This window comes from Lithobates pipiens, unplaced genomic scaffold, assembly GCF_037356315.1.
Source record: "Lithobates pipiens isolate NorthernLeopardFrog02 unplaced genomic scaffold, aLitPip1_a1.2 Scaffold_18, whole genome shotgun sequence".
In the NCBI taxonomy this organism is placed as follows: domain Eukaryota; kingdom Metazoa; phylum Chordata; class Amphibia; order Anura; family Ranidae; genus Lithobates; species Lithobates pipiens.
The window spans coordinates 366,661,906-366,674,879 of record NW_027507758.1 but is presented as its reverse complement, the minus strand read 5'-3'; the positions used below and the strand labels follow the sequence as shown (position 1 = coordinate 366,674,879).

General features: G+C 41.9%; 1 protein-coding gene across 1 annotated transcript in view; it reads left to right on the top strand.

Moving 5' to 3' along the window:
- LOC143986725 (uncharacterized) overlaps positions 1-12,974 on the top strand; it is a 147,150-nt gene that overhangs the window by 32,585 nt on the left and 101,591 nt on the right. Inside the window, 5 exon segments of the mRNA XM_077485132.1 lie at positions 806-939; positions 1,063-1,181; positions 1,269-1,487; positions 10,139-10,354; positions 10,448-10,567. Coding sequence (XP_077341258.1) covers positions 806-939; positions 1,063-1,181; positions 1,269-1,487; positions 10,139-10,354; positions 10,448-10,567 — 808 coding nt within the window.

Here is a 12,974-nt window from a genome sequence, read left to right as displayed (position 1 = left end):
AAAATGTTAATAAAAATGCCATAAAACTATCCCCTATTTTGTAAACGCTATAATTTTTTGCGCACACCAATCAACTGCTTATTTCGATTTTTTTACCAATAATATGTAGAAGAATACGTATCGGCCTAAACTGAGGGAAAAAAAATGTTTTTTTATATATTTTTGGGGGATATTTATTATAACAAAAGGTAAAAAATAATGCATTTTTTCAAAATTGTCGCTTTATTTTTGTTTATAGCGCAAAAAATAAAAACGCAGGGGTGATCAAATACCACCAAAAGAAAGCTCTATTTTTGGGAAAAAAAGGACGTTAATTTTGTTTGGGAGCCACGTTGCACGACCGCGCAATTGTCAGTTAAAGCGACGCAGTGCCGAATCGCAAAAAGTGGCCTGGTCCTAAGCCAGCAAAATGGTCTGGGGCTTAAGTGATTAAGGAACAAGAGATCAATTTTTATAACAATGATGGTAAAAAAAAACTATCAAAGATTCAATAAAAAAAAAAAAAAAAAAAAAAAAAATATATATATATATATATATATATATATATATATACTGTGTATAATAGTAACAAAAGGGATGTTGGAGCTTGATTGCATGGTCCCAACAGTTTTAGTAAGTTTACTGAGGGAACGTGAAGGAAAAGGTAGGGGTCTATATAAGGACCAAATTAACCATCCCAACATACAGGAAAGCTAAGTTATACCATTAACAAACATACATAATGAAATCCAGTGTTACAGTAATAGATACACAATAAGAGGTCCATAAAATGTAATATTGTTATTATCGCTTTTCTTCTTTTCAGACAAACACTTTCCAAGTTGTCTTGGCTACTGATGGAATCTATTCTTTTGCACTAATCCTGTTTGATGATGGAGGAATGAAGTGGAATTTCAACTCTCTCCCCACATTCCATCTGCCGAAAATGGGTTACCACAGGTAAAGACTTTCAGTAGAGTACCTTGCTCTTCCTCTTCTTTCAGACCATATTACCTTCCACAGTAGTATTGGTAACTGCATGTAAATATGACAAACACATTTAGAAATATTCTCTCTACTTAGTGGTATCCCTAGTGCACGTAATGTCAACAACTTCCCAGCTTTCAATGATCCACAGACAGACACATCTGTAAGCATCAAGCAGAGATACCGTCCAGATCAGTACATCGGCTACAACACAGGTGAGAAGACGAAACATCGCTCAGGGAAAATGTTGTAAGTTTAACAGATACCGTATTTATTTCTATCATTTTACCTTACTTTTCAAGGTAAAAAAGGTAGATGGGCATATCGTCTAGACAGCAACAATCAGAGAACCGTCAATTCAAGGCTACAATGTCTGCAGTGGTATTATAAAGAAAAAATGCCATATTGGCTCTCCAGCACATCTCCATGTCCATGTACTTACAATCAGGCAACTCAGGACTCCTCATTCATTAGTGGATTAGAGATTTTGCTCTATGGCTTTGAGATCAAGGAGAAAAGTGGTAAGGTTAAATACTTGACTTTTGATTGGAACACTGCTTAAATCAGTGGATAATAGTGCAATGTTTTACTCTAACAAACTATTGAATGTGTGTCTCATACTGACCACTTCATGATGAAAAAAGGGGGCTAAGCAAAGGGGGGATGGGACTTTGTATGAAGCACAAGACTGCAAAAAGATATTAGGTGAACCTAAGGAATTTTATTGGATACACAACGGAAACACAATTATAGTGGCAATATCAAAGGTACATGATGGCATACAAATAATATTATTTGTATGCTATGATGTACCTTTGATATTGCCACTATAATTGTGTATCCGTTGTGTATCCAATAAAATTCCTTAGGTTCACCTATTATCTTTTTGCAGTCTTGTGCTTCATGCAAAGTCCCATTCCCCCTTTGCTTAGCCCCCTTTTTTGAACTAGATTGTGATGAAAATGCCTGACGTTACCAGGTCAGGGCTTCAATTAAAGTCCCTAGGGGTGGAAATACATGACCTACCAGCCATGGCTTCCTCAAAGTCCCTAATAACGACCCCTTTTTTTATGATTCACTTCATGATGAAGGTAAAAAAAAAAAACCTAATGCCTCAACAGTTTTGCAACTTGTTTGTAAAACTGGACATATCATTGCAATTATTTAGCTTATCCAGGTGAATTATACCTTGTTTTTTTCAGGACAAATTTGACTTACATTTGGTGGTAAATAGTAATGAATATATCAAAGGAAAACTGTCACAAAACGGTAAACAAATATAATTTTCTTGATATTATCATAACCTTCCACCAAAGACAACACAAATTATCCTGCTCCTAATGATTGCAACGATACCACATATGTTTATGTTATTTGTTGTTTGTACCTGTAGTGGTGGCCAGAAACAATTGTGTGCATTTTGCTTTTTTATCCTACTTAAAACGCACTGACAGTGACACTAACTGACACTTATATAAAATGAAAAAACATTTTTTATCCTACCTAAAATACACTGACATTTGTATTTGACCTTTGACCTTTGTGTGCATGTTGCTTTTTTTTATCCTACCTAAAATGCACTGACAATACACTGACCCCAATGTTTGACCCCTAACTTTGACTCTGACCATGACCTTTGAACCCAACCTTAGCCCTAACCCTGACCTAGATCAAAACCTGATCTAGCTATATTTTCTTTCTTTCTTTCATTACTTTCTTTTTTTTATTTTACCTACATTTTTTATTTATAATTTTCTCCTCCAGCAAGGTGAAAGAGTTTCCTTTACAGACAATGGAGGTTATTTACTAAAGGAAAATCCACTTTGCACTGAAAGTGCACTTGGAAGTAAAGTCGCTGTAGATCCGAGGGGGACATGCAAGGAAAATAAAAAACTGAATTTTATCTTGCACATGATTGGATGATAAAATCAGCAGAGCTTCCACTCATTTCAGATCTACCCCTTAGATTTAGAACGACTGCACTTCCAAGTGCACTTGCAGGGCAAAGTGGATTTGCCTTTCGTAAATAACCTCCACTGTCTCTCTCATTCCTGTCCAGCCCTGCCCTGCCCTTTCTAAGTACTTGGCTTTACAGGTTGTATATACACTGTTCTGTTCTGTGAGATGGCAGACGCGGGAGTGAGCTAGTGGCTGGTCAGATCGCGATCTACAGTCAGGTCCATAAATATTGGGACATTGACACAATTCTAATCTTTTTGGCTCTATATACCACCAAAATGAAACAAACAAGATGTGCTTTATCTGCAGACCTTCAGCTTTAATTTTAGGGTATTTACATCCAAAGCAGGTGAACGGTGTAGGAATTACAACAGTTTGTATATGTGCCTCCCACTTTTTAAGGAACTAAAAGTAATGGGACAGATTAACATTCATCCATCAAACTTTCACTGCTGCAGGTTCAGGATCACATACGGGATAAGCTGCAGATCAGACAGCAAGGATGCATTCTGAAGAGGCCCCTTTTAAAGGTCACTGGGTGCCAAAGCTGCATTACTGTGTGCGCGTCCGTGATCTGCGCATGTGCATGCACATTGGCGCATGCCTATTCACTGCTGAATGCCTGTTGGCTGGAACATATCCCAATGAACCCGTGCGTCCGCAGCCAGTTGCAGAGCCAGACACACAGTTGCAGTAGAGGCCAGGCAGAGCATCACCAGACACTGGGTTTCATCCCTGGGGATGCTCTGCCTGGCCTCTACTGCAACTGTGTTCAGTTCCTGCATGTTCTTGGGGCATTTTCCCTTCAGTTTTGTCTTCTGCAAGTGAAATGCATGCTCAATCAGATTCAGGTCAGGTGATTGACTTTGCATAACATTGCACTTCTTTCCCTTGGTTGCTTTCTCAGTATGCTTCGGGTCATTGTTCATCTGCACTGTGAAGCACTGTCCAATGAGTTCTGAAGTATTTTGCCTGAAACACTTCAGAATTCATCCTGCTGCTTTTGTCAGCAGTCACATCATCAATAAATACAAGAGAACCAGTTCCATTGGCAGCCATACATGCCCACGCCATGACACTACCACCACTATGCTTCACTGATGAGGTGGTATGCTTTGGATCATGAGCAGATCCTTTCCTTCTCCACACTCTTCTCTTCCCATCACTCTGTTCCAAGTTGATCTTGGACTCATCTGTCCATAGGATGTTCCAGAACTATGAAGGTTTTTTTAGATGTTGTTTGGCAAATTCTAATCTGGCCTTCCTGCTTTTAGGCTCACCAATGGTTTACATCTTGTGGAGGACCCTCTGTATTCACTCTGGTGAAGTCTTCTCTTGATTGTTGACTTTGGCACACATACATCTACCTCCTGGAGAGTGTTCTTAATCTGGCCAACTGTTGTGAAGGGTGTTTTCTTCACCAGGGAAAGAATTCTTCAGTCATTCGCCACAGTTGTTTTCCATGGTTTTCTGGGTTTTTTGGGGTTGCTGAGCTCACCGATGCGTTCTTCTTTTTTAAGGATGTTAGTCACACCTAATGTTTTTGCTATCTCTCTGATAGGTTTGTTTTGTTTTTGGGCCCAATTATGGCTTGCTTCACTGATAGTGACAGCTCTTTGGATCTCATATTGAGAGTTGACAGCAACAGATTGCAAATGCAAATAGCACACTTGAAATTAACTCTGGACCTTTTATTTGCTCCTTGTAAATGGGATATTGAGGGAATAACACACAACTGGCCATGGAACAGCTGAACAGTCAAATGACCCATTACTTTTGGTCCCTTAAAATGTGGGAGGCACATATACAAACTGTTGTAATTCCTACACCATTCACCTGATTCGGTTGTAAATACCCCAGAACAGTGGACCAGAACAGTGGACCAGTGGCGGCCTATCCATAGGGGGCACTCAGGCACCGCCACCTCAATTTGTTAAAAAAAAAAAATTGCCACTTTAAGAAGTGACCGGGCGCCGGACCTACGGCGGTCTATGGGAAGCTTCCCAGCCTGCAATCAGCTGGGAAGATGATTTGCCCGTGTTTAGGGTGTGGTCGGGGCGCACTCAATGCTCCTGCAAACACTGGCTAGGATTGGCGCAGTGGGGACTGGAGGAGAGGACAGTGGGCGGTGTGTGTTTCCTCATTAACACTGTTCTGATATCATCATGTGGGGTGGAGTCGACTCTGGGACCGGAGGAGAGGACACTGAGCACTCGTCACACTCACTGACAAGCGGAGCTGCACCTGAAGGTAAGTGCTGGGTGACAGTGGTGGGCTGGGCAGGGATGTATTTGCCCACCCTCGAGCCACTCTGATGGCCAGTAAAGGCTGCACCAATTCTGCTGCCCGCAGCAGTCAAGCAGTCATGGCACTGTGTCAGGCTGTATCACCATCTGCTTGATGCCCGGCCGTCACCACAATAGACATTTTCTGAATCCTCCTCCCATTGGTTTCAGCACAGGCGCCCAAACCCTGTCCACACTCCAGCCTTCTGAATGCACTGGGGTGTGCAGACTAGGGGGGATTGTGCACCTGGGGGGTAATGGTGCAGACTGGGGAGGGGTAATTGTGCAGACTGGGGGGTTAAGTGTGCAGACCTGGGGGGGGTAATTGTGCAGACTGGGGGGGTAATTGTGCACGATTTGTGAGACATGCTATATACCAGGATTTGTGAGAAATGCTATATACCAGGCTTTGTGCAAAATGCTATATACCAGGCTTTGTGAGAAATGCTATATACCAGACTTTGTGCGAAATTCTACATACCAGGCTTTGTATGAAATGCTATATACCAGGCTTTGTGAGGCATGCTATATACCAGGCTTTGTGCGAAATGCTATATACCATGCTTTCTGCGAAATGCAATATACCAGGCTTTGTGCAAAATGCTATATACCAGGCTTTGTGAGACATGCTATATACCAGGCTTTGTGTGAAATACTATATACCAGGCTTTGTGTGAAATGCTATATACTAGGCTTTGTGAGAAATGCTATATACCAGGCTTTCTGAGAAATGCTATATACCAGGCTTTGTGAGACATGCTATTTACAAGGCTTTGTGTGAAATGCTATATACCAGGCTTTGTGAGACAAGCTATATACCAGGCTTTGTGTGAAATGCTATATACCAGGCTTTGTACAAAATGCTATATACCAGGCTTTGTGCAAAATGCTATATACCAGGCTTTGTGAGAAAGGCTATATATCAGGTTTTGTGATAAATGCTATATACCAGGCTTTGTAAGAAATGCTATATACCAGGCTTTGTGAGACATGCTATATACCAGGTTTTGTGAGAAATACTATATACCAGGCTTGTGAGACATGCTATATACCAGGCTTTGTGAGACATGCTATATACCAGGCTTTGTGAGAAATGCCATATTCCAGACTTTGTGAGAAATGCTATATACCAGGCTTTGTGAGACATGCTATATACCAGGATTTTTGAGAAATGCTATATACCAGGATTTGAGGTTTTATGGGGCAGGAATTGGGATTGATCTGAGGGGTGAAGGGACAGGAATTGAATTGATGGGCACAGTGGCTGTGTTTGATGGCAGAGTGGCGACAATTGATGGGCACAGTGGCTGCATTTTGATGGCACAGTGGCTGCATTTGATGGCACAGTGGTTGCGTTTCATGGCACATTGGCAGCAATTGATGGGCACAGTGGCTGCATTTGATAGCACAGTGTCTGTGTTTGATGGTACAGTGGCTGCGTTTGATGGTGTAGTGAGCCACCACTGAAGTGGACGCTTACACAACTGACTTCAGGACACCTTTGCCCTTCATCTCTGGCACAGCAGCGACGTCACAGAAGGTGCATAGGCGTGCTGAGAATATCGACCCTGCTCAGCTTGGTTGTTCCCTCTGGGGTCCCTCTGAAACATACTTACTTAATACCTTGGCATGTCTACTTTCTAAAAAGGGGTCATTTGGTGGGGGGTGTATTTGTCAGGGCCATCTTTAATATTGACTGGACCCTGGACAAAAAATTTCTTGGGCCCTCCCCCATACAATTTCGCTCTCCACCTGCTCTGAGATATACAATAAATAGCAGATAGACATAAAATAAGTTTACTGTATCAGATCAGGCAGTGATTGGTTGCCAAAGGTTACAGCATATCATTACCGCTTACTGACTGGTTGCTAGAGGTTACAGCACACATTAAGGCTCACTGATTAGTTGCTAGAGGTTAAAGCACATGATTTCTGCTTGTTGATTGGTTGCTAGAGATTACTGTACAGTAATACTGCTCACTGATTGGTTGCTATAGGTTACAGCACATCTTCTCCTCACTGCAGGGGGGCATGATGTACATATGAATGCTGCCTTTATTTACATATCAATGCAGTCGCCTCAGCTATTTACATATGAATGCTGCTGCTATTTACATATGACTGTTGCCATTATTTGCATATGAATGACAGTTATTTACATGTAAACACAGGGTTTGCTGGTGAGTCCTCTGTACACAACAATAGGGCAGAGCTGGGCAGCATTAGTAGCAGCACTTCACACTGAGATATCAGGACACAGCACAGGACTAAAACTTCAAGGCAGGTGCTTTGGGCCCCACAACAATGACATGGCCCAGGGCAGCTGCCCCTTTTGCCCTGCCTTAAAGACAGCCCTGGTATTTGTACCTTCCCGACTTGTTAGTGTCTCAGGAAATTACATACACCTGATGCACTGAAGGACTGATCAGATGTGATCAATTTTCAGTGATTGGCACCATAGTTTGTGGACTCTATAACTTTCACAAAGACCAAATAATATACACTAATCTGTTTTTTTTTTTTTACCAAAAATATGTAGCAGTATAAATTTTGGCCAAAATGTATGAAGAAAAATTACTAATTAGCAAAATGTTGTGACAGAAAAAAATAAAAAAATATTTTTTTCACAAAATTTACGGCCTTTTTTTTATTTATAGCACAAAAAATAAAAAAAACACTAGTGATTAAATGCCACCAAAAGAAAGCTCTATTTGTGTGAAAAAAAGGACGCACGTTTCATATGGGTACAGTGTTGCATGACTGAGTAATTGTCATTCAAACTGTAAGAGCGCTGAAAGCTGAACATTGGTCTTGGGCAGGAAGGGGTTGTAAGTGCCCTGTATTGAGGGGGTTAAGAAGATCTCACAAAATGAGACATGTTGGATTTTTGAGCTGGATTCCCTAGCCCCAAAAGGCTATTATTTTATTATGGATTATTAAGAATAGGTAGCATGGGGTTATTGTGGGCTGCAGGTCTCATTCATTCGTTTTAAGTACCAATATCAGTTTTAGTATGCATATTATATTATATTTTAAACTGTTTAATAGTATTTTTACCTCCTCTTTAATTTATGTATCCCCTTAGGTAGGTTTTTAGCCCCTTGCCTTAGGCTATGCCCCCTGTTATTGTAATAAAGGAACAGATTACTTTAGATTATGTTTCCACAAGATGGCAGTAGTACACAGATTATAAATTTAAGAATTTTATTGGGGAGTTTCAACCACAGTGGCATTAATATTTATTTGTATTTTTTCACTTGTTTTTTATGGATTGTTTAGATCTTTTTCAAATTGTTATTGACCTGACAAAGTTTTTTAAAGTAGTTAATGTATACCCGGTAACAATTTTGGTACTCAGCTGGGATTGTTGTTTAGCGTAAGAGCAATTGGCAACATATAAAATGGTGGAAGAGACAGTGAACGTCATGACTCCTGATGATGTCCTAGTTACCACAAAACAGGTAGGGATGGGAACTTCTGGCACCGCCTCACTTCTTTGAGTTGGAACGCACGCCAATATCAGAGTAAACCGGAACGGTGGTGCTGTGTATTGCTATTGGCAGACCACCGTTAGTGCTCGAGCACTATCTTTAGGAGTGCATTTGTTTTTATTGCTTTTAATAAAGTAAAGGTAAGCTGCTATGATGTTCCCATTAGTTTTTTCTATATGAACATATGGGCAAGTGGATTGTTGCTCCCTGCACTGTGACACCACATTGAGGGATACATTGCATTAAAGCCTGTGTGACCCACCTCAGTATATGCGTAGGGTCTATTCCTGAGGGTGAATGCATACCCTGGTGGGCGCAATGGATGGTCAGGGTGACATTTTTTGATAGCACAGTGCACCGATGCAGCATTTTCTTTAAGGGCCAGTCACTTGATGAATGCATGCATGCATTCATGTGAATATGTGAAGATTTGGAACATATTATGATGAACTTTATTTGAGCTCTGTTGTGAAGCACTTTAGGCTGGAGAATTTTATAATGGACTTTATTTAGGCACTGTTGTCATACACGTTCTATATTTTTATGTTTAGGCACCTTTATTATAAGTAATCTATTGGATCCACACTGCACTTGATGTTTATTTAAGGGGATGTATGTATTTGCAAGGGTAAGCACAGCTCTTCTATTTAATTTCTAATCAGGTGATTGAGATCTGGGCCTCATAGTATGAGTATGAGACTTGGGGTTCTCAGTGATAGCCTGTCTGTGTGCTGGGAGCACGCTGTGCAGCGCGTTCCCTGCACCAACTCAGGTAGACATATATATGGCTCCACAGGATTAAGCGCCACTTCTGTGAGGCCACAAATCTATATACTTGTCAGGAATTGGTTAAAATTACATTAGGGTTTTGACTACTATGTGTAGAAAATGAAACTGCATACTATGTGTTCTAGTTTTCATCAGCTACCTAGTACAAGAGTAAACATTTATTGCTGAAACGTTAAAATCGAGTTTTATGCAAACATTACACAAAAAAAGCGCATTATAAGAACTGAAATATTCCATAGCGGTATGTCTACCTTAACATCATACAAATTCTTAGCACATTTAACAGAAGTTGGATGCAGTTGTACGTGGTTGATAAACTCAAGTTTATTAAGCCCAAACCTTTCCCTACTGAAAGATATAGGATGGATCAAAGCACATGGGACCTTAAAGAACATTTCGGTGTTAGGAGAACCTCTTTGTGGTTAATAGCTTATGATTCATTGGAGTCCGTCTACACAAAATATACAGTTGTGCTATAAATACTTATTCATTATCACACTTAATTATTGCTGTCTATTTAACTTGCTGAAAGACTACTAATAATTGAATTGCTACACACTGAATATTTCTAATGGCATATTCATACACCTGCTAACGAGGCATCAATGGGACCAATATACATTAATTGTATTAATTTGTCTGTTTCAGGTCAGTACTTGACAGTACAAAATAAGCTCCCCTCCAAAAATGGGGCTGGGAATAGATGTTACTATAGTTTAAGCACTGGAGCCCTTGTTTACGGTGAGAAGGAACGATACCTCCCAACTCCATGGAACTCGTTTAAACCCTTCAAATTTAACAAAGAAATTTATTTGAAGTACTTCTGGAATATATTTATTCCTTCCAAAAAACAACTATATCAAGGTATTGAATGATATAATCATAATAATGAAACAATTTTCCATAGTTAATTTACTAATTAATTGTTTAAATAAAATCTGTGTCTTTATTTTTCAGTTGAGGAGATTAAACCCTACAATGCTTGTTGCGGATATTCAGAATCCACTTACCCGTGTAACCTTTACAGAGAGAAAAGACCTCTGGATTATTGTGACAATTATGTCCCTCCTTGCATAGGTATGTAGAACTATTAAAGCCCTAGTGCCCATATTAAAAAAGGCAATCCTTCTAAAATAGATTCCCTCTATCAGATGCAAACTTAACAAATCGTGTGGTTACTATCTTTTTCCAAAAAAAGAAAAGAGGAGGGGTACATAAATGAGTACCCTGATGCCATCTAATTTTATGAAAATACTAAATATATATATATATATATATATATATTGGGGGTCTAAAACATTTTACCACCAACCAGTCCTTTTACTTTAACTATGCATATAAAAAAAAGAATAAAAATACCACTGCTACCTCACCTCAGCTGGAGATAGGTAAAGGGTACTGTAATGCCACGTACACACGATCAAACAATCGGGTGGAAAAGGCCGGCGAACTCAAGTCCGCCGGACAATACCCCCCCCCCCCCCGTGTGTAGCCTCAGGCGTACTTTTTTACCCGAAAGTGCGGCGGACTTAGAAAGTAGTTTTGCACTCCAATCTTCCCGCCGGACTTGCATTTCGGCGGACAATCCGGCCGTGTGTATGCCAGTCCACCGTACTTTTGAAATGAACTGACCTTTCCCCCCGGAGAAAAGTCTGCTAATTTTGAGCACGTCTCCAGGTAGGCGGGGCCCACAAAGGAGAAGTCGCTGGCCCCGCCACCTGGTATGGACTTAAAGGGGAACCCCAACGCCGAAAAAAATCGGAGTGGGGTCCCCCCAGGTCCACATCAGACCCTTGTCCGAGCACGCTACCTGGCCGGCCAGGAAAGGAGGGAAAGAGCGAGCGCCCACCCCTCCTGAGCCGTACCTGGCCGCGTGCCCTCAACATGGGGGGGTGCCTTGGGGAAAAGGGGGGCCGCGTGGCCCCCCACCCCAAAGCACCTTGTCCCCACGTTGATGAGGACAAGGGTCTCTTCCCGATAACCCTGGCCGTTGGTTGTCGGGGTCTGCGGGCGGGGGGCTTATCGGACTCCGGGAGCCCCCTTTAATAAGCGGGCCCCCGGATACCGGCCCCCCACCCTATGTGAATGAGTATGGGGTACAATGTACCCCTACCCATTCACCTGTAAAATAAAGTACAAAAAACACAACACACAAGGGTTTAAATAGTTTATTGCACAGCTCCGGGGGTCTTTTGCTAGCGGAGGAGCCGCGCGGCCCCCCTTCCCCAAGGCACCCCCCCATGTTGAGGGCACATGGCCTGGAACGGTTCAGGAGGGGGGGCGCTCGCTCGTCCCCCCCTTTCCTGGCCGGCCGGGTAGCGTGCTCGGACAAGGGTCTGGTGTGGACCTGGGGGGGACCCCCACGCCGATGGTTCCCCTTTAAGTCCATACCAGGTGGCGGAGCCAGCAACGTACCCTTCGCGGGCCCCGCCTACCTGGAGACGCGCTCAAAATGAGCGGACTTTCCTCCGCGTGTGTGGGCGAGTCCGTTCATTTCAAAAGTACAGCGGATAGTCCGGCGGACTTAGTACGCCGTATTAGTCCGCTGAAAGAGTGCCGTGTGTGGACAAGTAGCCCGTTCGGAAAGTCCGGCTACGTGTGTACGCGGCATAATACAGACATACCCCTTCAACTATTCTGGTGGACCTGTAGTCCTCTTAATTATATGCTGCTGGCAATCTAGAGAATCCCCCTCCCCACACTTTTTATACTGTTATAGGGGCAACGGTTTATAGTATAAAGTATCGCCCCTGTAGCGGTATTTGAAGTGGGAGGGAAGTGATCCTCTAGATTGCCAGCAGATTGTCAGCAGCATATAATTAAGAGCACTACAGGTCCACAAGAATATCATCAGAGAGGGATCAACCAGTAATATATACTAATTAGAAAACAGCTTTATTGTGTTACAAAAAATAAATTTGTAAAAAAAAGGATGCATGTACATCTCCAACATTACAAAGAATTAAAATGACAACATTGTCATACCGGACAGGGAGCTGCTACAGACATGCATCCACGCATACACCAAACAAAAACCCAGTCCAAGAAATGATGAAGAAAATTTTACACCCCATTAACACCCATCATACCATAAGGAACATACCTAAATAATAAAATAAACACACAACAAGGATTGTGGAAAAGTTTAGGACGGGGCCCTTTTATTGGATATAAAGCAATTTAAATTAATATGAAATCAACCTTAACCTTTAATACCAAACAGAACTGCTGTTAAAAGAGAAGTATGGGATTTTTTTAATCCCAGAGTTATACTTACCTAGGTGGATGTGCATCTGTCCCCTGCCGCCTCTTTACTGAGAACCGAGCCACAGAACACCACTGATGGCTCAGTTCTCTCACCTCCCCGAGCGGAGAGCACTGCTGCCTATCAGTCAGCATCTGTTCTGCTCTGCTCCTCCATGCTCATTGGAGCACTGAGCTGTGGAGGGACGGGGAAGTCTGGATCCACCAGGTGCCTGGACTG